The sequence below is a fragment of the Vigna unguiculata genome, chromosome 2 (genome assembly GCF_037176805.1).
Source record: "Vigna unguiculata cultivar grain cowpea cultivar isolate G323 ecotype 2 chromosome 2, ASM3717680v1, whole genome shotgun sequence".
Lineage (NCBI taxonomy): Eukaryota > Viridiplantae > Streptophyta > Magnoliopsida > Fabales > Fabaceae > Vigna > Vigna unguiculata.
Window position 1 is genome coordinate 35370330 of NC_140793.1, and position 27853 is coordinate 35398182.

Sequence of the window (27853 nt, forward strand, 5' to 3'; positions counted from 1 at the left end):
TTTATTTTTATTTGAAGTTACAACTACACCTACCTTTTTAATGACCACCCCAACTAAGGAAGAACCTAAACAATAGTAATCTTGGCAACATGTGATCCAAGTAAGTCATAGCGTGAATTCAATGTTTTTTCACGCACTGGAAGAAAGTTGAACTTATTTTACCTCAGAACAAACTTTGACATGACATGATTATAGGTTGGAACATGATGGGCACCATTAGTGCGACGGTGACCACTCAGCGTGACGATATTCAATTTATCATCAACCAATTGCTACAGTTGGAGCAAGAGAACCTTGACATCACACACGTTGTCGTTTAGAATTAGAACCAATTTCATGCTTGAGATGTTTTGCATAATTTGGAGCACAGTTGGAACAAGTAAAGTCAAGGGAATGTAAAACCGGGGTTGACCAACTTCTCCTTCATTACTCATTCATGCATGCACCTTTTCTTCCATGTTTCATCGTGTGGACGCACTGTAATGATGTTAAGCGAGTTAATGGTTCAGATGCATGTGTTACATCATTACAAGTAACATATTCAACGTGATTTTTTTTGAAATTCGTTATTTATAAAACTGGTCTTTGAGAAAATAAAGTTATCCATAAGTCCTTTCCTTTAGTGTAATTATTTATTTGTTGTCCTGTTATTCCTTGTTGCACCATCTCTTGATTAACCATCCGATTCCCTCATTCAGCCTAACCTCCGACAAGTCCCATGCTCGCATGTCAAATACTAACAAAAAGAAACATCCTTCAAAATATACATTTATTTAGGAAAACGTTTTCGAGGATAATTTATTTTTATAATAGATTTTAAAATATTTTTGTGATATGTTTGGATAAATTTTTAAGAAAAGAAATTAAGTTTTTAAACTTGTAAGAATGTATTATATATATATATATATATATATATATATATATATATATATATATATATATATATATATATATATATATATATATATATATATATATAACTTTCAAAATAGATCGGAACCCATGACTCAATCCGGCCCATCTAGAATCCGGTTCATTCGGACTGAACCTGTAAATAAATAGTTACACACGTGTTTTTTGTTAAGTTGAGCTTTGCATTTGGGTCAAGTTAAGGTGTTTTTTTTAGCCAATACATAGATAATTTAAATTTTTGTTATTTTGGTTTCTAGATAGATTATATCGAAGTTTATTTAGATTTTAATTAGAATTATAGTTTAGTTTTAACCGAAAAAATATAAAAATTGTATTTTTTTTAATTAAATGAGCTCATGAGTCAACCCGTTTAACTTACCAACCTGCGATGGACCGAGTCAGATTCGAATTTTTTTGATTTGCTATTAAGTGAGTTGGGTTAGGTTGACTCACTAAGTGATTAACCTGTGATGGATCAAGCCAGATTAGGTCAAGTTACTCATTTGGACAACTATATATATATATTATAGAATTTCGTATTTTGGTATACATTTTTTTTCAAGTTTATTACCATTTATCAATTTTATTCTTTAAGTGACTTTAAGTGACTGTTTTTTTTTTTAATTTAACAATGTTTTTTAATTCTTTTTAAGTTAATCATTTTTAAATTAAAACAACTATTTATAATAAAAGATTATATACAAAATAAATAAAATACTACCTACAATAAAATTATAATATATTCATATTTGTTATAATAATTATAATTTTATTATTATAGTAAATAATCGCATGTATTTTTACTGGTATAATTAAAAAAAATTCAAACTTCATAAACAAAGTAATATTTTAAACTTTTTAACACTTTATCCACTTTGATATCCATATATTTTTTTTATATTTTCTTTTTTATTTGACTTAACGACTTGACATTGTTTTTTCATTTGATATCATTAGAGGTTTGTTTTTTAGATTAAATTCAATCTTAATTCTTTATCACCGATGATCATCAAAGTTGTGTTTTTTCTATTGAAGTCATTGTTATTTCTTATGTTAATTAGGATTTCTTTTTTCAATATTGACAATTTTTTCTTATGTCAAACACAAGTTTTTTTTAACTAACAAGAACATGTAGTATTTAGAGTTATGTCAATTGATTTCAAGCTACCACTAAAGGAAATAATTCTTTTTAAGTTAACGTTAGTAAAAACCATTTATTAATATCAACAACACTGTTTTTTTTACTAGTTTTTGTTAAAATTTTGATTTAAATTACATTTTAGTTATTAAGATTTCTTATTTATTGATGTCGATCAAAATAACTATTTTTTAGTTAATACTTATTATATTTTTTTAATTAACATCAAAAAATGAAACTATTTCTTTTTCAAATGCAAATAGAGTTTTTTAGTAAAATATGTAGTGATTTTTTTTCAATATTTATAAAGTTAAAATAAAAATCCTCTATCTAAATATCTAAATAGAAAAAAATAAAATTCAATAAACATCCTCTATCTTATAGATTTATGGTCAAAACAATGTGTAAGATCCTAACTACTGTTTTTGTGTTTAACCTTCAGCCAGTTAATATTCTATTTCTTGTTTAATGCTAAGAAATTAGTAAAAGTATTAAAAATGACGTCACACATCAATCCAAGCACATGCAGTTCAACCATATTTTCATTTTTACCATATTGTCCTCTTCTTTTGTCTTTTTCTAATTGTAGGTCATTTCACACCTCTGCCTCTGCTTCCTATAATGACCCTAACCTATCTTATCATTATTATAACATTCTAAAAAAACCGAACAATTTTGTGGGCAATAAAATTGACCAAAAATTCCCTCTTATTATCTTATCATCATTGTATGCACAGAGATCAATTATTATTTTCATGGAATTGCTCTGTGTACGGCAGAATAGTTTCACCCTTTATGGGCTTATTTGTCTTTTCACATGCCTGCACGCACGCACTTTACCGTGCTTCATTGGTCCCACATGCCGATCATCGAATGAGACACAAAAAGGATAAATAATAAGGTTTAATTAGTGAGGTGCTATTTTTAAAGATGTATTAATTTAATTTTAATTTTTGAAAAAGTGTTTTAATTAGGTTTTTTTTATAAAGATTGTTAAAATTGTTAATTTAATTCATGATTTTTATCGTTAAATTTTATTAATACTTAAGTAAATCATTTTAAACATTAATATTGTTAACTGTGTTAATAATTTTTGGCTAAAAATGATCTAATTAGGTATCTTTTCAAAAGTTAGACTTAATTGACACCTTTATAAAAATAGATAACAAACTGATATATTTAAATAAATAATGGATACTATCCGACTAATTAAACTTGATAATAAAATTAACTAATTTTATTTATCTATTTGAATTTTTAATTTATTCAACTTGGTTATGATGCTCTCGATGTTATTTTTTAGTAACAAAATGTTTATTGAGTTTTTTTTTGCCTTTTTCTAATGTAGTTGAATAAAAAATCACATTGTGTAAATTTTAATAAATAAATAATATATTCAACATTTTTATGAATAGAATTGAATAAGTAAATAGAATGTAAGAAAAAAGAAGTAAATAATAATAAAAAAGAGAAGAGAAAAAGAGAACACAGCACAATGATGGTGTTTGAGGACAACAGCTTTAATTTTAGTATAGACATGTACAGAAGATCATCTGTTCACTGTCTCTTCTTTCCCCTCCTTTTCGTGTGAGAGAGAGTTCGTTGTTCCTCTCTTTTCTCCAGTTACCGTTCTACCTTCACTTTTTCACACCATTATCTTCTTCTTATTCTTCTTTCTTCTTCCCATTGTCTTTGCTTTTTGTTTTGGAATTCTGATTTTCCAAGGAGCCAAGAAGAAGGATTGCTCTTTCTTCGGTTATACTCTTGGAGACTTTTTTATCAAGTTTAGAGACAATGATTGTGTGTTGACACTCATTCTTTCATCACTTCTCCAACAACTACTTCAGTATGGCCCTTTCCTTTAGCTGCTTTTCATTTCTTGTAATTTTCTACTGTTATGGTTTGGTGGTAAAGCGAGCTTTATTTTAATTTTTCACTCTAACATCCTTGTATTGTACTCACTTTACTCAAATTCTGGGGTGTTACACATGTTTTTACCTTCTCCTTTTGCAATTTATTTTGGGGGGAGTAAAAAAATGTTATCTTTCAAGCTTTTCTGCAAGCCAGTTTCTAACTTTTGATTACACTGGTGGGACGCTCTCTTCTTTCACAATAATAATTGTTTGCAATTGGGAGTTTGTTGATATATGTTGTCAGTGTAGGTGGCGTTTCTGACTTGCATTTAGCAGTTTGTTGTGAAGTATTATCACATTCTGTTTCAATTGTGATTTTCAGCGGTTTGTGTTAAAATTTTTGGGTCGAATCATTATTGATATTTTTGTTATTACTGAGAAGCTGAGCTAAATATTCGTAGATTAGTTGCAAAACAAGATTTAAAGCTCTTTCAATCACACACCAAATTCAACATTGTGTGCAATTTGATCTCTCTCTTGCAAAGTAATCGTTTTTTCTTGTTTTAATTTTCTTTTTGAATAGTATTGCAGGGTTGTAGTCTGTGAATGGGGCAAGAATTGGAGTTGGATCTGAACGACAAGTCTTCCGTTGGTCTTAGTCCCGATACAGTTCTTCCATCTCAGCAATATTGTTTAAATGTGAAGAAAATATATGAAAATGGGAAACCCACTGGGAAAGATGATTTTTTGAAACTTAAAGAGAACTTTGCTGACATCAATTTTGGTAGGTCCCGTAATTCTTCTTCACATAAGAGCTTTCCCTTTAGATCTCATGGACTGGAAGGTAATTTAGAAATTAGAAAAGGTGCCAAGTATGAGACTTCAGAGCAAGTTATAAGTATAAAGAAAATGAGCACCATGAGGGGAAGGAAAAAAATAGAAATTTCATCTAGGAGTAGTGATGCCTCTTTTTCGGGTAGTGTTGTTGATTCTCTGTGTGGTTCAGATTATGAAAGTATGGACGAGAGACCTTCAGTAATATATCAGGACTCAAATTTAGCTTCACCATCACCATCTGTTTCTGGTTCCTGGGCTGGAATGGAGAACGACGCTTCAAATGGCTATATTGAATTTTGCTTACATTCGGATGTTTGGGATGAAAAATATGGTGCTGTAGAAGGGATTGGTTCTATGAATACAGAAAGCATAGGTGACAAGGTTGCTTGTTCACTAATCGATGGTAATTATCATCTTAAAAATGATTCAGTTCATGGATTTCAAAAGGCAGTCTCTTCTATAGTTGAAATCTCTCACATGCAATCTCCTTCTGAGAGTGACTGCTCTCCAAGAATAAGTCCAAAAGTCTCACTCACCTCTATGAGGAAAAGGTTAACTCCATTCACAAATTCGAAAACTTTGACTAGCCCAGTGAGTTCTGTGCTGGAAACTGAGGTCAAATCAACTCGAACTAGAAATTTTACAAGAAACAGGACTTATCAGAGATCTTTGTTAAATGACTTCTCTAAGACAGCAAAACAATCTGACATTATTTCTGAGTTTATCAATAGAGATATCCTGTTTTCAGGTCTGTCATGTTCACCTGTTCATCTTCATGGCAAACTCAAATTGAAAAACAAACATGGACTGCCAGTTTTTGAGTTCAAGGTAAAGTGCCCTGAAGATGTCTTTGTGGCAAAGACCTGGAAATCAGACAATGCTTTCAATTGGGTGTATACCTTTCACTCAATGGATAATAGAAAGAAAAGTACGGCTTCTCACTTTGGATCCCATTATTCTGACAAAGATTCATCAATGGTAGCACAGATGCTAGTTTCCTCTGATTCATGTTCGAAATTAGGAGTTGGAATGTTTGACAACTCTATGGTGACAGAATTTGTGTTGTTTGATCTTGCACGCTCAAGAAAAAGTGTTTCGCCGGAAAAAAAGTCTTACAGCGAGCAAAATTGTTCTGACACTCTAAAAGATTCCCGTGTAGGAATGAAGAGAGAAACCTTGAGACCAGACGAAGAAACTTTGGCAACTAAAAGCAAACCTATATCAAGCAATGCGTGTTGTGACAATTCAAATTCTCATCCTTTGTCATCCACAGAATTGTATTCAAACCCTGAAATGGCTGCCATTGTTTTGCAAATTCCTTTTCGCAAGAGAGAAAGCTTGAAATGCGAAAGGAATGATAGAGTAAAGGATGAAACGTATTTCAAACAAAATGATATCTCTTCAGAGCAGAGTAGAAAAAACCTTCACAACGGAAAAGTCCTAGAACAGGTGAAAGTGGTACTACCAACTGGCAACCATGGCTTTCCAAGTTCTGATAGCAAGGGTCCCTCATCATTACTCGATCGATGGAAACATGGTGGAGGTTGTGATTGTGGTGGCTGGGACATGGCATGTCCCCTCATTCTTTTAGGCAACCCTGGTGTTCAATTTGTAGAGGACAACCCTCTTATGGAGGAACATCAAACTCTGGAACTTTTCACTCAGGTAAAGCTTCAATTTCACAAAAAAACTTTTTTTTTTTTTTGTATATAAGCATCCAGAATAGAATACTGACTCTATTTTGCTAAGTGGTCTGATTCCAAAGACATGCATCTGCATATCTGCATAAGATGTCAATTGGAGCTTTTCTCTGTTTCATTCAGTGCTTCACTTTTAACATACTTCATTTGGAAGGTTTTGATTGTTTCCTCTGGTACTTAATTCTTCTTCTGGTGCTTAGGGAGTCAAAGAACGAACTCCTTCATTTGGCATGACGATGGTTGAAGAGGGGCAATATGCAGTTGATTTCCATGCACAGTTATCACCATTACAAGCTTTCTCCATTTGTGTGGCCATTATGCATGGCACCTCCACCTTGGGTGGTGCGGGGCAGGAGAAAAGGCAAGAGATTTCTCGATGCAATTCATTGAAAACGCTTCTTGAGGAGGAGGTAGAGTTATTGATGAACTCAGTGACCAAAGGTGAGAAAAAGAATGTGTGCAAGATTCCTAAAGGAATTCCTCGATCCTATGTGCCAAACCCACCTTTTTCTCCTGTTGCTCGTGTATAAAAGTGTAAACACTCGATCCAAGTGAGATATTTCTGCGATCTTTGAGTCCATTATTTAAGCCATTGCAATTGCTGGCATGACCTTGGAGTTGGAAGCAAGTGCGTGCAAGGCCATGCAGAGAACAGGATTTACAAGAATATAAGTAGAAGGTGCAACATTCTCTGCTTCTGCTTATTTGAACTGGGTCTGGGTCATTGCTCATGATGTCAAAAACATATACACAGTGTCACCCACAATGAAGAAAATGTGAATCATAGTTTGTAACACCAAATAGAACAGAATATTGTCCATATTGTAAGGGATAAAAGAGGGTATAGGATAGAAAATGGTTGTAGTCTTCATTCCAGTCCTTTCTGTATGTAAACATTCAGAAACCAAATCACACTGGAAATCAATCTATTAATTTGTTTAATAAAACTTCTCAATGCTTGGGATCAAAACCATAGACGAATCTCCATTTAACAGGAAGACAGAGTAGATCATAAACCACAACCACAACTGTTTTTCAAAGGCTTGCGCATAAATTTCTTCTCAAACATTCTAAAAAAATTATACAATAAGTTTTTGTTTTTGGGTCAATTAATTATTGTATGCATAAGTTAATTTTTAGAAATGATCTTATTTTAGTTTTTCTAATTTTGATTTATTAAAACATTAATTTATTTTATTTTATTTTATGGAATTACTTATAGAGAAGTTTCTTAAGTAAGCTCTTCCTGACAAGGGGACTAATATTCAGGATTATAAAAGTGTGATTTTTTTCTTCTTCTAGTTTAAATTATACCAATTAAGTTATCCACACATTACTGTTATATGAAATTATCTGGATCTATAATAGAATATATTAGAAATTTAAACGAAAAACTAAAAGTAAAACCAAACATAAATAATATATCCAAACATATAAATTCAGATATCTCGAAATCTAAAATATAGCTAGTGTAATATAATAGCGGTTAGTCAAAACATAATTTTTTTTAAGAGTGTAATAAATCAAGCAAGAGTCATTTAAGAGTGTAATCAATCAAGCAAGTACCACGATTGTGATTGGGTCCACTTGACATCTATCATGGAATAATTAATGCCACCTCCAACAATTTGTCTTTTGGCAATTGTTTGATTAGGAATTGCACTCTTTGAATGTGACTCAACCAACCTGACCTATCTTATGAGATAATTATGCAATTCATAAGGATCTATTCTTGAATAATTTTGCCCAATAGATAACAAACTTGTGATTTTAACTTTTATACTAATTATTGCATTGAACTCTTACTATCATATCAAAAGTTGTAACAATTAATAACTCTTTTTACTTTAGAATGTAATCAGTCAAACATCACTATTGAATTATGACCAGATCCACTTAATCTCCGTTACAAAAATAATCAATGTTAACTACAATATAACATTATTAATTGTGCAATGCAATCCCATTGACCCATTATCTTTGTCGACCCTAAATGCAACAAGATAATAACCGTTTTGTATTTAAATTTATTTAAAGTGTAGATAAATTAAAATAGGTAAATACTACTTCATTAAAAAAAATATAAAAATGAGAAAGTAGTTTTATTAAAAATGTGAGTGATTTTTTAAAATTAGAGGGATTAGTATTGTTATTTTATTAGAGCTTTAAAAGATGTGAAGGAATATTTTAAAATTGAAAGGAAGATAAGTACGAATTAGAAATTAAAACCACCTGATGAAGCAGGTAATTTCCCCTTTTAACAATAACAGTACGATACCTCATGTTTTTATTCCAACGAATGGATCAAAATTGAACATGGATTTTTCGGAGACGCGGCGACGTTTGTCTCTCTTCGTTTCAACTATGAGTTTGTAATGATTTGTTAATCTTGTTGAAGCGAGACTACATCCATGGCTTCGGAGAAGATCTGCTCGATTCTCTTATTTTCTGCAGTTATATTGCTTCTCTGTGATGCCCCTTCTGTCTTAGCTGGGGACATAGTTCATGACGACGATTCTACACCCAAGAAGCCGGGTTGCGCGAACCTGTTCGTTCTGGTATACCCACTTTGCAAAGTTCAATTCTTTTTCTCTTTTTGTTTCTGGGTTTCTCACCTTTTCAGGTACTAGAGGCATGCGTGGTCATGGACCATCAAAATCATATTGTCCAGAATTAGAAATATTTGAGCTTTTAGTTCTTGAGCTATTTATTAGCCTCGAGTTCAATCTGAGTTGCGATTAACTTGTTATAATTGTCAGGTAAAAGTGCAAACCTGGGTCAACGGTGTAGAGGATGCTGAATTTGTTGGTGTGGGTGCCAGATTTGGCAGAGCCATTGTGTCAAAAGAGAAAAATGCAAGACATACACGCCTTATTCTTTCAGATCCTCGTGATTGTTGCAGCCCACCAAAGAATAAGGTTCTTTCTTCAGTTGTGTCGTGTTGTAGTGTACTTTGGTCACTGCTGTGTCAAAGTACTGAATGTTGGTAGTTGTCTAAACTTTCAGATTGTGGGAGATGTCATCATGGTGGATCGAGGCAACTGTACATTCACAAGAAAGGCAAATACTGCACAAAATGCTAATGCTTCAGCCATCCTCATTATAAATAACCAAAAAGGTAAAAAGATATCCAAGTATTTTTTTTTTCTTTTTGCTTTTTTTTGTGTGTGCGGGGTTGTTATTTTAGTAGTTGGAGGAGTTGCTCCGCTGTGATGTCTATTTCTCACACCTATCTCTCTTTTCATGCTAAATTTGTTTGCTTGTTTGCAGAACTTTACAAGATGGTTTGCGATCCTGATGAAACTGATTTGAACATACATATACCTGCAGTCATGCTTCCACTGGATGCAGGTGCAAGACTAGAAAAAATGCTGACAAATACTTCATCTGGTGAGCTTCCTTTCAATTTTCAAAATATCTCTGGATGTTTTCTTGTGCAAGCTATGGGGAAATTGTAATAGTTTCTGATTAATGCATTTAGCTAAGTGATGGTCACAACATCTTTAATGCTTATGAGAAGATTCTGTAATTGCAATGCAACCGTTATTTTTGTTTTTCCTGCAAGGGAGGGGAGCTTTTAATTTTTTATTTTTATTTTTTGCCGTTTTGCAGTGTCTGTGCAGCTATACTCACCACGTAGACCACCTGTTGACGTAGCAGAAGTATTTCTTTGGGTGATGGCAGTTCTTACCATATTGTGTGCATCATATTGGTCAGCTTGGACAGCCCGAGAAGCAGCTATTGAACAGGATAAGCTCCTAAAGGTCTGTTTTTCCTATTATTTCAGTATTCCCTCAAGTTGGATTTTCATTGTTGTCTTAATACGTTTTTTATCCCACTACTTACTGTCAATGTCTTCTTTTCCTCTAGGATGCTTCAGATGAAATCCCTAACACTAAATATGCTAGTGTTAGTGGAGTTGTAAATATGAACGTGAAAGCTGCAGTCCTTTTTGTTGTATTTGCTTCATGTTTCCTGTTTATGCTTTACAAACTGATGTCATCGTGGTTCATTGATGTTCTGGTTGTTCTCTTCTGCATTGGTGGGATTGAGGTATTAACTTCCAATAAATCAGTCAAAAATTTATATTTTTGCATCGGTGTGAGAAAAAAAAAAATCTGTGCAGGAAAAAGAAGGGCAGCACATAACGTATTTGACATAGCACAAATGCATGTTATAAAAACTCTCTGTTGTCATTACCAAATAAAAACTGTCTTTACTTTCATTGGCATGCTATTCTCTACCAAGTCATCAGTAACCATGTGTTTTCTTGTATCTGTATGTAGGGCTTGCAAACTTGCTTGGTTGCTCTTTTGTCCAGGTGTGGTATATTATCTTTAATGAAAGTTATTAAGAATTTTTTGTCGTAGTATCCATCTGTTAAGGTTGTTATATTTTATATTTTTAAGCAATTCCTCTTTGATTATGTGAGATATGAGGAGGTTGACATATATATTTTATGACCTCTGTTGGATTTTGGATGGGTTGCCTTCTTATTTGCATGATCAGCTTTATGCCTTAAGCAGTTATCTTTCCCTTTCGTTTAAATGCATATTTAATCAATTATTTTCAAATCTTAGACTAGAAATTCATGTAAGCTATTGTATGCCGTTGATAGAAAAAAAGTAACTGTAACCTTCCAATATGAGCTTTTTCTTGCACATAATCTGCAACAAAGTGAGCTGTATGGTGAACGACCAGCTTTGCATCCTTCTCCAAATCCCAAACTGTTCCCCCACATTTATTTCTTTTAGATGGTGCAATGGTGATGGTGCACTTGCTTCCCATCTCTTTTGTAGACCTGGTATTTTGTACTACTATTTTATAACTCTAGGATGATTTTACCATGCAAAATAAAGGTCATGTTCACATTTACGAGAAGTCTGTCACTCATTTATTTCTCCAGAAGATATCATGAAAATCATTAAATTATAAGATTTTTCTGGAGACACACTCACATAAACATGTGTGCACAGACTCTCTGCCACAAAGCTGACTAAATGACTGATAAAAGGATTTTCTAGGTGAAATCAGCTTTTAGTATTTAAGACTTCATTGAACTTATTTTGGTGTTTCGTTAATTTTGTGAAAATGTGTTATAACATTATATAGTAAACTTATTGTAATGTGCAGGAATAACAAGAGATGTTGATAATCTTATTGCATTTTACACACACACACACACACTTGTTTCAAGTGCTAACTTGTAATTTTGAAAATCATGTCATAAGGTAAATTATTGTCTTCTTTCCTCACACGCACACACATGTTTCAAGTGCTATCTTGTAATTTTGAAAGTCATGTCATAAGGTAAATTATTCTCTTCTTTCCTCACGTTTGGTAGAGCAAAGTTTAAGGATTTCTATTCTGTCATAATGTTTGATTTTCCACTCTTTCATTCTTTATGTCCTTTTTAATTGAAGTTATCAATTTGTTTGTCACTTCCTCCATAATGTTAACTCAAAGAAGAAACTTACATTATTTCCTGTGCAGGTGGTTCAAGCATGCTGGAGAGGCATACATCAAAGTACCTTTCTTGGGATCTATCTCATACCTGACTTTGGCTGTTTCTCCATTCTGTACAACATTTGCTGTTCTTTGGGCAGTTTATCGTAACAATTCCTTTGCCTGGATTTGTCAAGATATACTCGTAAGGATAAATATTTCTCCAGTCTTACATATCATGTAGACCTCAAGATCTAAAGAAATTTGTCTTTTTTGTTATAATTTAGATGTGCTTTATATGCATAATTTGTAGCAGCCATTTGCCTCTGCTACATACGACAAGGAAATTTAATGGCCTGTCAGGATTGTCAAATGGGTGTTTTGGTGAAGGCTTCTTTTGGATCCTTACTTCTAAATGCATATTTTTCATTATATTCCCTTGCCCCGACTGTACAAATATAATGAACTGCTCCATTTTAAATATGTGATATGAAAATTTTGTTTATATTTTTATACATAACTAGACATTGGCTTGCTATTTTTTATACATACTGTCCATTTAATCATAAATTCTTTTTCATGGTTGCTCTAACAGGGAATTGCACTGATTATAACAGTTCTACAGATTGTACATGTACCAAATCTGAAGGTAATTATTTGAGCTCACATTATGATGTTTGTGCTGTGCTTTATGTTAACCATGATAAAATTATTCTTGAATTCTGTCACTTTTCAGTAGAAGCCATTGAATGGGCATTTAGATATTTACTTTCGCAATTTTTTTATACATATTTTACTGGGAAGATCTAGGTCTTGTTCTGGATGATTGTAGGCTTTTAATTTTTTATTTCAAATGCAAATTTAAAAAAAAATAAAATTGTTCACCTAAAATGGTAAAATGTGGTGGCTTATATTAGCATGTTGGTGAACATATGAAGATAATTGAGATCAGCTTTTGACATGATTCGCATTTGATTACGTACTTTGATCCTTGTTTTTTTTTTTTTATTTCTTAGTTGTACCAAAAAAAGCTAAAATGGTATAATTGATTGTTAACCAAGTTTCAAAACACTTTTTAACTTAATTTTTAAGACTTAAAAAAAGTGTCTTTTACATACTACTTTTGATAAGCACTTGGAAAACTCATCCTCAAAAGTCAACTATTAAAAGTGGAGAGCCGAATACTTAATTATTCTACGGAACATTTTATATCACTCAACGTGGGACTTATACGGTCCATATCCATAATACCAAGTTCCTATCACATCAATACTACTATCACCACCAACACTGTACTATTGACTATTGTTGCAACCAAGGTCATCACAAAAAACAAGAACAAATCATAAAACTAAAATTGGTTTTATTTTTTTCTAAATTTTGGAACTTGGCAAGCATCCCAAATAGGCCCCAAGATACTTATTGACTGTTTCCTGAATTAGGTCGGTACTGTTCTTCTCGGCTGTGCTTTCATCTACGACATCTTTTGGGTGTTTATCTCAAAGAAGTTCTTCAAGGAAAGTGTCATGATTGTGGTTAGTACTATGCACCATTCTATTGCATGACAATCACCAAGACCCTATGCATTTGCTTATTTTAATTCTGCTTACTTTTTCTCATAGGTAGCCCGAGGTGATCGAAGTGGAGAAGATGGAATTCCAATGTTACTAAAGTTCCCACGTATTTTTGATCCCTGGGGTGGCTACAGCATCATAGGTTTTGGAGACATCCTTTTACCTGGGATGCTGGTGGCATTCTCACTCAGGTTTTCTTTCCCCCCTCTTGCATGACTCGTGTCAATACAAAATTTGATTTTAATAACAGTTTCCAAATTTTATGAATTGGAATCTTTGCTTCAGTCCTGGAAAATGTTTCCAGGAATTTTTCTTTCACAATAACAACCTCAAGTGGTAGAACAAAGGAATTTTGAGATCTTAAGACACCAATTTCCCAGATCTTAAAATACTGTTTTGGTTTGACAACGGAAAGTTTTAGATGAGGACAAAGATTTTCTGATAAAAATGGTACTTGTTTTCAGGTACGATTGGCTGGCAAACAAGAGCCTTAGGGGTGGATATTTCTTGTGGGCAATGTTTGCATATGGCTTTGGTGAGAATCAAATACCAATCACTTGTCTCTTGTTTGCTTCAGTAACATTTTTTTCTTCAGCTATTAGAATAATTTTTACGGGAAACTCTTTCTTTTCCCTTAAAGTAGGATCCCTGACATGCATGGTTATTTGTTTTCCCGTGAGAAAACCTGTTGAATAAACATCTTAGGTAGTAAGATACGCATGTTCTGACTTTTTTTTCCTAATGTTACAGGTCTTTTAGTTACGTATGTGGCACTAAACTTGATGGACGGACATGGCCAACCAGCACTACTATACATCGTTCCATTTACCCTTGGTACTTTTCATGGAAGATATTATTTTGTTAATAGATGAAAAAGAATTGAAACCATAATGTATCTAGAAAAGTGCAGTAATATATGGTTAGGTGCTTACTTTTGCATGCATTGATTAATGCAGGAACCTTGATGACATTGGGGCGGAAGCGAGGAGATTTGAGGGGTTTGTGGACAAATGGAGAATTTCAAAAACCCTGTCCACATTTAAGACTCCAAAACAGTGGAGAATTAAGCCCTGAATGAAGTTGTAACAATTTTTGTACCTTAATTAGCACCAATCCCCTTTAAACAAACAGGGGACTCATATTTATAGAAATAGTCTACATTTAGTGTAGAGTTTGTTCCAATAGTGCTGCGTTGGAATCGCTAATTGTTCACGACCAAGCTAATGGGTTGTACTTCTTCCATTCCAATTCAAAATCTTGATAATTAATGTTTTTATTATATAGATTAAAAGAAGACAATTAAAATAAAAGTTAATGTAGTATCATGAGTAAAAAAAAAAACTTTCATTTAAATCTTAACTAAATAAAAAATAGTTCATGTGTATGATTTTATTTCTAATTAATGTAATTGATGAAAGACTTTCAATATATTTTCTCATGTCGATGACTTCTTGCGTTATGGCAATAATATAGATCCCAGTTAATAAGTAACCTAATACATTTAACAAACTAACTTGATTGACATCCAAATATAATTTAATCTTATAAACCAAAATTTAATAAAATAAAATTCAATGTTATTTATATATTATATAAATTGGTTTTATCTGAAAAATATTAAATATTAAAGAAATTAACGTGAAAACATTTAATTTGTTATTAATATATAATATAATTGAGAATATTAAAAAAGATGTGATCTATAATAATAAATTAATAGTTTAGGATTTAACGGTATGAAAGTGAAAGTAATTAATTGATGATTTCATTATTCTTCCCCTAAAAGAAGCTGGGTAAGACAGCTTAGGCACCCGCCCCTACAGTGATGTTCCACCGACAAAAGGGTTTTGGGGTTACTCGTTATTAAATGTAACTCAATAATTTAGTCACAAAATTCAATGTTGGAAAACAAAATGTAACGACAAATTAGAAGAAAAGAGGCAAGTGGAGACAGATTTGAGGCGAACCAATCAAGAAACATCTCATTTTTCTATACATTTTATTTTTATTTAATCTTATTCAGCCACCGTATACTGATCTAATTCATCTAAGATATCATAAAATGTAATTTAATTAATTAAAGTATAAAATAAATAGGTTTAAATTAAAAACCTACTTAAATTATGGAATTTTGAAAACTTCTGGATAAGAGTTGGGAGCAGTGCAATTGGCATTGACGAAGAAGATGCGTTGATCGAGTTATTGTGAATTTGGGATGCTCCTTTCTCTACCACTTCTATTTATTTATTTCTATAACTTTTAGAAAAAAAAAAAAAAAAAAAAAAACTAGATCCTGTTGGTGGAAGAGAATATTTCTTTGTGTATGAAATTTAATCCTAAACAGAAGATTAATTATACACTCAGCATCAGAAGAAGATCACGCAGTTAGGTTAATTAACGTAGCAGTGCGATCCTTTGCTCAAATAATTAATATTATGTTCTGTAACCTGTAATTAAATAATTTATTTGTGTACAAATGACTTATTTATTTTACTCTTCAATAAATATTATTTTTTAATTATTGAGAAAAACTCTTAAATCTAAACGACTGCATGAAATCCTATATATTAAAAAAAATATCACTAAAATCCTAACTCCACTCTTAATAAGATGAATGCGAAGAAAATGGAGAGTAAATATAACTATCATTAAATTAAAATTAGCATTAATTACAACGAAAACATCAATTTTTAAAATATTGATCCATTAAAACATGTATTCCGTGAGAGGTGAATGCACAGATAGATTCATAACCGTTTGTAAGTTAGTTCAAGTTGTCATCTATTGTTGTTAATTATTTTAATGAGATTTAATCATAGTCTTATGAACACTTTTTCTATTACTTCTCCATGTACCGCACACCAGATATTTGAAAATGCTTCGACTAGAAAATGAGATCTATGAGCTCCGTTCTGAACTTTAATTGTATTTTGGTGGAAATTAGTAGAGTGCAGTGTAAGAACATTGTCAAATGTTTGAACTGTCAGTAACAGTAAAAAAAAAAAAACATTGTTGGTTGGTTATTGGTAACCACTGTCTTTATGTCAACTATATTACACTTACACACAAAAAGGTTAAAAGGTGTGAAGAATGTAGATGCTATAATTGTAAAGCCATTCCTAATCTAAAGTGGGTTTACCTGAAAATTTGATTACTAGTCTGCAAAACTCACCTTCATTTCGGAGCCAGCAAGTTCAAAAAATATTCCCATCACTGTATGTGTTAGATCTACCAACGTAAAATTCTTAGCAGGGGTGGTGTTGGCTGCTACCATACAATGGCACCAAAGTCAAAACCATGAAATATTCCAGCAAGGTTATGTGAAGTAACAGTCACAAAACTAAGAGAGAGCCTTCACTGGCGATTGGCCAACCCCATCGGGAAGAAAGACCAATTCTTTGAGGATTCTCCTTCCTTGCTTGCAACTTTCTCATTAGCCCACCACTCAATAACTAAATTCGGCCCAGGAGAATCCCCTCCTTCTGCATTATCAAAGTTGAATTCTTTAGCAGAAGAAAATGTTATACTTTCATCCTTATGATCAACACTTTCCACATCTCCATCGTCTGCGATCTGCTGGGGGACATCACTGTGAGTTTCACTCACGAGGACTTCTCTTGAATTCTCTTCTTTGTCTGCTCCTGGTGTATCAGTTTTGAACGGAAGCGATTTACTCCATGCCACTGCCTTGTTTTCCACACATTTCGATACTTCCTGGGAAGACACTTCAATAGAGACGCTGTGGTTTACACTAATCTCATTGGGGCGATTTTTTCTTGGATGTGGAGACCTTATGACCTCAGAAACCCAGTGACCAGGAAGAAAACCAGCCTGAGTTGTGGATCGTATAGAATCCGGGGTGAGAGAGCCGGAGCCTTGACGTGACTTGTGTTTATCGATGTTTAAAAGCTTGGTAGGGTCAGGTGTTTGAAAGTCAAGGAGGAGGGAGGCAGGAGAAGAAAACTCGGCATCGGGGAAAGGAGATGAGGTGCCAGAAGCTGAGAAAGCTGATCTTGGTGAAATGAGTTGACCAACGGGGCTTCCAGGATGAAGCTGATAGGAGTGGAAGTCGTATTGAGATATTTGGAACCTTTGAAAGGTATCGGAATTTTTGTTGTTGGGATCAAGCAGTTGAGCAAACGGCACTTCAGGTGAAGAAGGTGTGGTCAAGTGGACAGATTCAGGAGGTGGAGTGACGGGAGCGGTTGAAGGTTCAGTGGTGAATGTCGAGAAAACGGGTGGTGAAACTAATTGTGGTTCATGGGCATAAGGTCCAATGGCGAAGATAGAGAAAGGACCACCGGGAGAGTACATGCTGGCAGACACAGAAGTGAAAGATAGAATACCGCCTGGGGATTGAGCGACTGAAGGAGGTTCTGAGTTGAGGAATGATGCCGGAGACGAGGGAGGTGCGGCGAAGGGGAATGGAATACTAGGTGCTTGTGTTGAACCTACTGCTGCAGAAGTAGAATCTGCAGCAGAAGGTGTGGTTACGGGAACAAGAACTGCATGCCCAAAGCGCTTTTGGTTTCTGCGGTGTCCAAAACACCAATATATGCTCAGCCAGCTTCCCCAGGTTTTCTTCTACAAGCAACAAAACTTAATATCAGTTCCATCGCTTGAATGGAACCAGTTTTGAGTGGTAGAAAATGTAGAGACATGCCAGTTCTCTCGAACAATCAGATTACCGTTACATAACGAAAAATAAATAAACGATGAAACAAAAATGGAATATTTCTCCAGTATACCTCATCAAACACAAAATCATACGCAATTCTGCTTTAACTTTTCATAAACTATGTACTTTGAGAAAGTAATCCATGTCACGTTGAATTGTTCAACCCAAGAAACAATTTTTGAAAAGATCGTCATTTTTGGATAGGAGATTGACCATAAATTATAACTGCTAAAGCAATCAGAGCAGAGCAACATTGAACACAAAATTAAGTTTTGAATAACAGAAATCTGAGTAAGTAAAACAGAGTCAAGGGGAAACAGAGAACCGAAAGGTCTGAAGCATAAAACAGAGGAAACCCACATCTGCAGCCGAAAGAAGTGATAGAGGTATGAATTATTTATGTATTTTACCTGGACGTGAGGAAGAGGTTGATTAAGGCGATTGTCCACAGAAGCGATGGCAGTTGCAGCAGCGTTTATGGTGTCCAAAGTGTTGTTCACAGCTCTGGCATCGCCTCCATGACCACCTCTCATCTCTACCTCTTTGTTTACAAATAGGGATGGATAAAAAAGCAGAGTAGCAGTGTTTCTATATTTACATACAGAAAACAAGTTTGAGAAACGGTAGAGACATGAAAAGCTGAGAGAAGTTGGAGGAGATGATGAAGTGAAAATAAAATGAATGTTCGTATATATGAATGGTGAAAATTGGGGGAGAGAAAAGGCGAGAGAGTGCAATGTTGTTGAAGAGGTCAAAACACGGCAATGACTGACTATAACTTGATTTGGTTTGGTTTGATTGGTGCCAATGTCATGTCAAGTGAATAATAACCAAGGAAGACCATGCTATGGGTCTTTCTTTGTTCATTAGTTAATATTAAAATGGTACATTAAAGTGTTAGGAACTTACTCAACTGTCCCTTTGACTCTCTTATTCTCTCTGCATAACCATTGGTATTATTAATTAATGCTAAAACTTTACACCTAGTATTAGTATAGTACATGTAATGGTGTTGTGTTGTGGCCGCCACACAAAACAACAAGAAAGGAGTCATTAGTGGGTTACTGTGCCCAAATAATGAAGTCCGTGTGCACGTGTGTTAACGTTCATCCTTTCTTTCGGGGTCCACCGCAGCCAAATATCTCTCTATAAATATATCTCTAATTTGTGCCTAACTCATGCTTTTCTTGTTTTCTAAACAAAATATAATATTTTTATCAAATCCTTCTTCGTTCCTTCGGATTCTGGATCTCAAACCAGCGTCACGTATTTCCTTTTTCTTCTTTTTCACATTAAATTATCGGAGGTTCAAGCTTTGCCTTCTTCAACTACAAACCATCAAATCAACACTAAAGCACCTTTTCTCGACTTTTAAAGGTGTATGTATCAATTAGTACATTTTCTCTATCTCACATTTTTTTTTCATGTTTTGTTAACCAAAAAAGAAGATTGAGAAAAAGAAAAAGAAATAGGAAAGAGGAAACATATAGGTTGCAAAGGATAAGAAGGAACTAAATAGGAAAAAAAAAAAAAAAAAAAAGCAGGAGGAATGGTTTGCGCTTACCTAACCTTGGTAGAAGATAATTACGAGCAATTAAAGAGTTTAAATCCAAACCCCACCTACTAACCTATATGCCATACAAAATATTCAGGGTTGGGAAAAAAGGCAATTGCTCCCTGCACCCATCAATTTCTTTCTCTACCCACGTCTATTTTTCAAAATGACCATTTTAGCTTTGAAAAAGTGATAGGTTTTCCAAAGCAGGATTTCTGAAATTTCTAGAATAAGTTAATTATTCTGATAAATATGAGAATGAATTTAAGTTTACATAGAAGAAAAAAATCCATCACCAAAGTCATTATCGTTGAACCGATGTTTATCGTATTTATGGTCAATTACTATTTTTAATAAATACAGTCATCATTCTTTAAATTCGCTATTCTCATTAAAGAGGAATAAGAATACTTACTCAAACTAATATAAGTTGGAGGTGCAAAGAAAAGAAAATGACCATCTTTTGACAGTGACATTTCCAGTAATGCTTAACGAATATTTAATTGAAGACTCACATTTGCATCATTTAAAATGAACAAATAAAGGCTCATATTACTACCTATAATGTGTAAAATAAACTTATGTCACTACAGTCAATTAACCCTTAATGTGAATTTGATTAGTTAAAATAATTGAAGATGCCTTGCTATTTGAAAAGATCATCACTGGAAGTAAAAAAAAACACAAGCTGAAAAGGGTTTTTGAAAAAATTGAGCAAGTACTTAGATCAGAAAACACTTTTCCGTCAACATAATTTGCTTCTGCCTTTTAAGTTTCTTTTTAACCTATTATTTTAATTCAAAAACTTCTTTAACCTTTGGAAAAGAGAACGTACTTTATAGACTAACTTAAAACATAAACTTAAACTTTCACCATAATATTAATGTAGAGCGAATTTTGTTTATCTGATTATATATTTTACCGGATCTGATTGTGGTTGATCGCAAATGAAGTGAATTGTTTATATAAGTTGTCATTTTCACAAACACATGATGGTTGGACTCGAATGGACCATAGTAGCCCAAGTTCAGCAAACATGCCTCCAAATATTGGTACCAAAATAATACTTATACACAAAAATCCAAGTTCTACCTTGATATAATTAATTAAATATTAATATGTAATAACCTTCAAAGTCAAATTTGCTTCTTTTCCGTCACTCCCTCTCTCTCCTTTACATTAAACTTCTTCAATTTTCAATTTTAAATCCATAGTTCTGTAACATACATTAAAAATTACAATTTTAAAATTACATTTACATCTTATGTAATATAATGCTGTATTATTTCAGGGTTTTTAATTTAGTTAATATTACAATTTCAATGTGATATCCTCTGTAACTGGTCTTGTTATGAAACAATTAAAAATGGATTAAATAATTATGTTGCCTAGAATTATACTTTTTAATATTATAACTGATAAATAAAACTATATGACATGTTATATAATCAGACAAATAAACTTACAAATACATATTTAGCTAAAAAAAATAAAACAGAATAAAGTAAATTTCAAATGTTGGTGTCTTATCATAAGGGGAAAAACTGGCCTATAGTTAGCACCATTTTTGGAAACCATGAAATTGGATTGTATTTATATATAAAGATAGAATCCTTATATATTTGCACAGGTTGGGTCCCATTAATGATGAATTTGCTATCTTCTTACTATGCCAGAAGGGTGAGTTAACAATGACCATGTGCTTTCGTCTTTATTAGATTCACACTGTTTTTCAACCAATTTTATTTTATTTTATTTTTTATATTTTATCTACTACTAGTAGGAACAGTAGTCAATTTTATTTGATATTATTTTCAGAATTTATTATAGATATAATAAAGTAATCAATAATTTAAATTTCACAGGAAAATATTATAAAACGCAGAAAGTAGTTGTATTAGTAGCAAGTGGCTTAATCCAAGCCATTCACTGAAAAGTTAATAAATTGGGATGTGGTGAGATCTCACATGGTTGCATGTGCTCGATTTAATTTGTAAATACTAGTGTAACCAATTCATAATTATATATATATATATATATATATATATATATATATATATATATATATATATATATATATATATATATATATATATATATATATATATGAGGTGTGTATGTATATTAATATTTTTTATAACTTTAATAGCAACTTTTTAACAAAAATCTAAACCAAGGCAGCATCTATGAATATTAACAGATTTCTTTCATATTAAAGTATTTTTTTAATTAATTATGTAAAAGATGTTTTTCCACCTATAGAAATGAAATTATATAATATTATTTTCTGTTATTCATGTTTTATATATAATTAATTATTATCTGAACTCTGTGTTCTCCTTTTGAAGTTTTTTGTCCTCTCTTGTTTTATATAGATGGATGGATTGGTTGCCGTACAGTTTGGTTGTTCCATTCAAATCATTTGTTCACATTGCAAAATCAAATTCATCATCCTATCTTTGGTTTCATTCATCTTATTCCTATTTTAATCAATTCTATTTCCATATTATAAATAAAAATGTTATTTTACATGAAATACCATTGCAAACTATTATTCCACTTTTTCTGTATAGTATAAAGTCTACTTTTTAGTTTAAACAAATACCCTATAAACTACTTTTTTTATCAAATTATAATTTTATTTTGTAATTCTTCTAAGTACTCGTTAAATTTAAAATACTTGTATAATACATTTTATTTATATATTTGTATATGCACATTTTTTTTCTTTTATTCTTTGCACAATCAAATGAAAAAAAGAGTATTTTTTTTCTCTTTCCATTTATCTCTCTCTTTTTTTTGAAAAAAAAAATATAAACAAAAATTGTTGCGACAAATTAAAAACAAATGAAAATGATATTAATTTGCAAGAGATTCAATTAAAATTATTAATCTGTTGTGTCAAATATTTCTTTGATCACAAATTCATAAAAATTGCAATCAAATTAAAAAATAGAAAAAACATATTATGTGAAATATATATATATATATATATATATATATATATATATATATATATATATATATTTACATTTTCACCAAAATATATATATTTTCTAAAATACCATGAATAAATCAAATTCAATTATTTTTAAAATCATAATTTTATATTCACGATATAATATGTATATATTTTCTAAAATATCACGTTTTTTCGAACAATAATATTTTAAATTTTAGAAGACAAAATGGCAGTACTAGTAACAACAGGTACTTCGATTTATTTAAGGAAATAATTTGATAATTTGGTAAGTTACCACGGAATCATGTGTAATTATTGAAAATTATGAGAAATGTTTATAAGTTGTGGTATTAGCAGAGAGGGGTAATGATTGATACAAAAAAATGGTAACAGTGAGTTACAATTTGCTATAATTATAATTAATCTGCTGGTATTATTTAAAAAAAAAAAGACAATAAAGACAAAGTGTTTTAGAGTAAGGTATCCCTTATTTGTTTGTGGATTGGAATGGGTATTTATTTGTAGGTTTAGAAAGAAAGAAAGAAAAAGAGTAGAATAGAGTAGAGTGAAGAGCAGAGAGAAGAAGAAAGAAGTGATAAAAGGGTGACAGAGCAGAGAAAGGATTCCTCAGAAGTTAGAACCTCAAAACGTCAGTCACATATCCAACAAAGTACAAAACTCCACGTTTTGCTTTCGACTATCATAATCAAACTTGCCTTTTAAGCTCCTCACAGGTAACTCTATCTCTTTTTCAATTTTTTAACAACCCCAATGCAAATGCTCCAAAATCACAGTGCTCAATATCTGCAAATTTAACACTCCTATAAATGCCTGTGGAGCCTACTTCCATTCACACCATACCCTACTCAGATCCCATCTTTGGTCCCATTGCCTTCTTCTTCTTCTTCCATTTTCTCTCACTCTTCCACACTCTCATATACAATAAAATACTACTTCTCCACCCAAAGCAAATGTCTTGTAAAGGTTGAAGAAAGTCATACAAATAATGATAATGGACAGAGTGTGAAAGGGCCAAGTTGAGAGAGTCAGAGACAGGTTTTAGTTATATATATGTATATACTTACAAAACAGCGTGTTTATCAAAAAACAGCTAGAGTTTCTGAACCCCCAGAAGACTTGTTCTCTTCCCTTCTCAGAAAAAAAGGTACAGTTTTTGCCTTCATTTTCAACGACTATGTCCTTTTCCCTCTTTTCTGTGAGGTGTCTCCCAAATACTCTCAGCTCATCCAAACGTCTCAGTCTCACCGCTTAATTTCCAAGCCTTTTGGCCTTTCACTCAATAGTTGTGTGCCAGTGGACGCGTTAATGATAGCTATGTTGAATAGTATGTACTGTATCTATTTATGCAATGTTGGGGTCATCATGTGTTTCCTGGTGGTTTTCTTCAGTTAGTTATTTCACTGTTGCTGTACTTGCAAACTCGGCTCCTTCTAAGTTTTAATCGTTGTGACCTTCCTCGTATATTCAGTGAAACGAGATTGATTTGGTTGGAGGCGAAATACAGAATCTACCGGAGAGTGTTTCTGTTTGGTATCCTTGTAAGTACTCAGATCTGAATCCCAATGCAGTTTTATGATTCTCTCAATTCTCTCTCCGAGATGGGGTTATGATTGTATTTTTTTCTGATATGGTGCCTTCTTCTCTGCTTTTGAATTTGGTTATTGAATTAACGAGACACCAATCCTCTGCATCAAATGATTGTATTCCCCAAGCAGATACCGTTTTTTGGGATGCATTCACTGTTCGGAATCAATCTCTTTCTGTAAAGTTTTACCTCCCTTCCCCACCAAAATTACCTTCTTTTTAAGTTGATTCTCGTGGTGCCTAGTAATGATTTTTGCTGTTTTTTTGTAATTCTTTGGGTAAAGTGTTACCTATCATGTAAAAATAGAGATGTATATAACTCAGATGGTGATGCTCTATTACCATATTTTTATGTTGTTTTTTTATTTCAGCACTTGCATGAACCTAACAATATAGAACATTCAGTTTGGCTACATTTGTGCAATTGTGACTGACTTGGACATCGTCATGCGAACTTCAGATAAAAATTGTGTGGTTGCGTGCATGGGATTTGGTATCTTGCATAACTGGGAATCCTACAAGTACAGGCATGGACATTCAGGAAGAAAGCCCCGTATTTGGTTCCTTGACAGCCATGACTACAAGGAATATGTCATCATCATCTTCCGTTTTCTTTTCAGCAAATCAGTCACCTTTTTTCTCTCCCAGATCACCATCATCATGTCAATTATCACACTCGGCCAGGCTTGATACTCAAAGTAACACAGTTCATTTAGGTCTGGCTCCCTCAACCACCACTTTAGAGATTCCAGAACCAAATTCAACAGTAAATGTTAGATGCAATTTCTCAGATGTATCTGCATCTCCAGCTGGATGCAATTCAGGCGGTTTCGTGAAACTTGACCGTAAATCTTCCCCAGTTGGCGTCTCAAGTAGCAGCATATCTAGTTACTCGAATTGCCATGAAGATGGTTATTCTGGACAGAAAGAAAGGCGAATTAAGAAAGACAGAAAGCATAGAACATCCTCAACTCCAGGTTCCACGTCATTTTCTTCTTATAGGCTGAGGAGTTGTGATGTTTTCATAGGGCTGCATGGAAGCAAACCCCCTTTATTACGATTTGCTAAATGGCTGTGTGCTGAGTTGGAAATTCAAGGCATCAGTTGCTTTGTTTCGGACAGGGCTCGAAGTAGGAGCTCCCGCAAACTTGGCATTGCCGAGAGAGCTATGGATGCTGCTTCTTTTGGGATAGTAATTATAACAAAGAAGTCTTTCAAGAACCAATACACTATTGAGGAACTGAATTTTTTCTGTAGGAAGAAGAATCTGATCCCTATATTCTTTGATTTGAATCCAGCTGATTGTCTTGTCAGGGATATAATTGAAAAGAGGGGTGAGCTGTGGGAAAAACACGGAGGGGAACTTTGGCTTTCGTATGAAGGGTTGGAACAAGAGTGGAAAGATGCCGTGCATGGCCTATCTCGGGTTGATGAGTGCAAATTGGAAGCTCAGGATGGCAACTGGAGAGATTGCATATTGAGGGCTGTCACATTGATAGCAACGAGGTTAGGAAGGAGAAGTGTTGCAGAACGTGTGGCAAAGTGGAGAGAAAAAGTCGAAAAAGAGGAGTTTCCTTTCATTAGAAACGAGAATTTTATAGGCAGAAAGAAAGAGCTTTCTCAGTTAGAATTTATACTTTTTGGTGATGTCACAGGAGATGCAGAACAAGACTATATTGAACTTAAGGCCAGACCCAGAAGAAAGAGTGTGAGAATTGGTTGGGGCAAGAGCAACATGATAGATGAAAGATGGAACGACAGAAGGAAGGAAAAAGAACCAGTTGTCTGGAAGGAGTCAGAAAAAGAAATTGAAATGCAAGGTATTGAATTTTCTAACAGGCACAACCATCCGAGGCTCAAGCGGGGAAAGTATTCTAAGAGGAAAAACGGAATGAAGATTTTGTATGGGAAAGGGGTTGCTTGTGTTTCTGGGGATTCAGGAATTGGAAAAACGGAACTTATTCTTGAATTTGCTTACAGATTTCATCAGAGATACAAGATGGTTTTATGGATAGGAGGGGAGAGCAGATACATCAGGCAAAATTATCTAAATATCAGATCATTTTTAGAAGTTGATGTGGGAGTTGAGAATAGTTTGGACAAAACAAAAATAAGAAGCTTTGAAGAGCAGGAAGTGGCTGCAATTTCTAGAGTTCGCAAAGAACTGATGAGAAACATTCCATATCTTGTGATCATTGATAACTTGGAAAGTGAAAAAGATTGGTGGGATCACAAACTTGTGATGGATCTTCTCCCTCGTTTTGGGGTAGAGACCCATGTAATTGTATCAACACGCCTTCCTCGGATCATGAACCTGGAACCATTGAAACTTTCATACTTATCTGGAGTTGAGGCAATGTCTTTAATGGTAGGTAGTAGTAAGGAGTATTCGGTGGCGGAGGTTGATGCCCTGAGAAGTATTGAGGAGAAAGTTGGAAGGTTAACTCTTGGCCTTGCCATTATCAGTGCAATTTTGTCGGAACTACCCATAACACCAAGCAGGCTCCTAGATACCATAAACAGAATGCCTTTGAAGGAGATGCCATGGAGTGGTAAAGAAGCTCTCTCGTTCACGAAAAACGCTTTCCTTCTTCAACTCTTTGACGTTTGTTTCTCCATATTTGATCATGCGGATGGTCCAAGAAGCTTGGCCACCAGAATGGTGCTGGTAAGTGGATGGTTTGCACCTGGTGCTATTCCGATTTCCCTACTTGCACTTGCTGCTGAAAAGGTACCAGAAAGATGTCAAGGAAAGTGTTTCTGGAGAAAAATGCTTCAACTATTATCATGTGGATTCCCATCCTCCTACGCTAAAAAACCAGAATTAGAAGCATCCTCTTTATTGCTGAGGTTTAATATTGCAAGAAATAGTACCAAGCAAGGCTATATCCATATCAATGAAGTGTTCAAACTGTACGCTCGAAAAAGAGAAAATACTGGAGCTGCACAAGCAATGATTCAAGCTATCATGAGTCACGGGTCAATATCACAAAACCTGGATCATTTATGGGCTGCATGTTTTCTGCTGTTTGGATTTGGTCACGATCCTGTGGTGGTTGAGCTGAAGGTGTCCGAGCTTTTGTATCTTGTGAAAAGAGTGGTTCTGCCTCTTGCAATTCACACATTCATTACATATTCTCGATGCAGTGCTGCTCTTGAGCTTCTGCGTCTGTGCACCAATGCATTGGAAGCTGCAGACCAAGCATTTGTTACTCCGGTTGACAAGTGGTTCGACAAATCACTTTGCTGGAGATCCATCCAGACTAATGCTCAGTTGAATCCATGCCTTTGGCAAGAGTTAGCATTGACTAGAGCCACTGTTCTCGAGACCAGGGCCAAGCTAATGCTGAGAGGTGCTCAGTTTGACGTTGCGGATGATCTAATCCGGAAGGCTGTTTTCATTAGGACTTCAATTTGTGGTGAAGATCACCCAGATACAGTATCAGCTCGTGAAACGTTGAGCAAACTTACCAGGCTTAACGCAAATGTCCAAATTCACACTTAGACTTAGATTTTGTATCTTTGTAAGGAAACTCTAGAATCATACACAAGATTTCTAATAAAAATTCTGCATACTATTTCGTTGTTCTCTCT

The 27853-nt window shown here is 33.6% G+C and overlaps 4 protein-coding genes across 12 annotated transcripts; 3 read left to right on the forward strand and 1 right to left on the reverse strand.

The window, feature by feature from the left end:
• Positions 1-3555: 3555 nt before the first annotated feature.
• On the forward strand, positions 3556-7410 carry LOC114169767 (uncharacterized). Of its 2 annotated transcripts, none has more exons than XM_028055068.2 (3): positions 3556-3896; positions 4487-6405; positions 6641-7410. In XM_028055068.2, exons 2-3 carry the CDS (start codon positions 4510-4512, stop codon positions 6968-6970), a joined length of 2226 nt encoding a protein of 741 aa, XP_027910869.1. In that variant the 5' UTR covers positions 3556-3896; positions 4487-4509; the 3' UTR covers positions 6971-7410. The 2 variants fall into 2 exon arrangements, with proteins under 2 accessions (XP_027910869.1, XP_027910874.1); XM_028055073.2 differs by having other exon boundaries at positions 4495-6405.
• A 1298-nt stretch (positions 7411-8708) lies between these two features.
• Positions 8709-14641, forward strand: LOC114173813 (signal peptide peptidase-like 2). Its single transcript, XM_028058439.2, has 14 exons — positions 8709-8998; positions 9200-9358; positions 9447-9558; positions 9711-9830; positions 10053-10204; positions 10311-10493; positions 10727-10761; positions 11934-12090; positions 12481-12534; positions 13328-13420; positions 13508-13650; positions 13924-13994; positions 14210-14293; positions 14416-14641. The coding sequence occupies exons 1-14, from the start codon at positions 8852-8854 to the stop codon at positions 14535-14537; spliced, it is 1632 nt and encodes a 543-aa protein (XP_027914240.1). The 5' UTR covers positions 8709-8851; the 3' UTR covers positions 14538-14641.
• A 1805-nt stretch (positions 14642-16446) lies between these two features.
• On the reverse strand, positions 16447-18882 carry LOC114173676 (uncharacterized). 2 transcript variants are annotated; one of them, XM_028058195.2, is made up of 2 exons: positions 18548-18882; positions 16447-18040 (listed from the first exon to the last, which is right to left on the reverse strand). In XM_028058195.2, exons 1-2 carry the CDS (start codon positions 18668-18670, stop codon positions 16814-16816), a joined length of 1350 nt encoding a protein of 449 aa, XP_027913996.1. In that variant the 5' UTR covers positions 18671-18882; the 3' UTR covers positions 16447-16813. The 2 variants fall into 2 exon arrangements, with proteins under 2 accessions (XP_027913996.1, XP_027913994.1); XM_028058193.2 differs by having other exon boundaries at positions 16447-18043; positions 18548-18879.
• Positions 18883-23215: 4333 nt separating this feature from the next.
• Positions 23216-27849, forward strand: LOC114174300 (Disease resistance protein (TIR-NBS class)). 7 transcript variants are annotated; one of them, XM_085668281.1, is made up of 3 exons: positions 23216-23388; positions 24144-24437; positions 24720-27849. In XM_085668281.1, exons 2-3 carry the CDS (start codon positions 24282-24284, stop codon positions 27762-27764), a joined length of 3201 nt encoding a protein of 1066 aa, XP_085524407.1. In that variant the 5' UTR covers positions 23216-23388; positions 24144-24281; the 3' UTR covers positions 27765-27849. The 7 variants fall into 7 exon arrangements, with proteins under 7 accessions (XP_085524407.1, XP_027914925.1, XP_027914922.1 ...); XM_028059124.2 differs by having other exon boundaries at positions 24144-24213; XM_028059121.2 differs by lacking the exon at positions 23216-23388 and adding an exon at positions 23472-23819.
• The last annotated feature ends 4 nt before the right edge of the window (positions 27850-27853 follow it).

Excerpts from the sequence above, each read along its gene's own strand:
- LOC114169767 (XM_028055068.2), top strand. The coding sequence starts at position 4,510 with ATGGGGCAAGAATTGGAGTTGGATCTGAACGACAAGTCTTCCGTTGGT. Across the intron at positions 6,406-6,640 it reads CTCTGGAACTTTTCACTCAG|GGAGTCAAAGAACGAACTCC; the intron begins GTAAAGCTTCAA and ends TCTGGTGCTTAG.
- LOC114173813 (XM_028058439.2), top strand. The coding sequence starts at position 8,852 with ATGGCTTCGGAGAAGATCTGCTCGATTCTCTTATTTTCTGCAGTTATA. Across the intron at positions 9,559-9,710 it reads CATTATAAATAACCAAAAAG|AACTTTACAAGATGGTTTGC; the intron begins GTAAAAAGATAT and ends GCTTGTTTGCAG. Across the intron at positions 10,762-11,933 it reads TTGGTTGCTCTTTTGTCCAG|GTGGTTCAAGCATGCTGGAG; the intron begins GTGTGGTATATT and ends TTTCCTGTGCAG.
- LOC114173676 (XM_028058193.2), bottom strand. The coding sequence starts at position 18,670 with ATGAGAGGTGGTCATGGAGGCGATGCCAGAGCTGTGAACAACACTTTG. Across the intron at positions 18,044-18,547 it reads AACCTCTTCCTCACGTCCAG|AAGAAAACCTGGGGAAGCTG; the intron begins GTAAAATACATA and ends TGTTGCTTGTAG.
- LOC114174300 (XM_028059120.2), top strand. The coding sequence starts at position 24,019 with ATGCAATGTTGGGGTCATCATGTGTTTCCTGGTGGTTTTCTTCAGTTA. Across the intron at positions 24,214-24,719 it reads TGTTTCTGTTTGGTATCCTT|ATAAAAATTGTGTGGTTGCG; the intron begins GTAAGTACTCAG and ends TGCGAACTTCAG.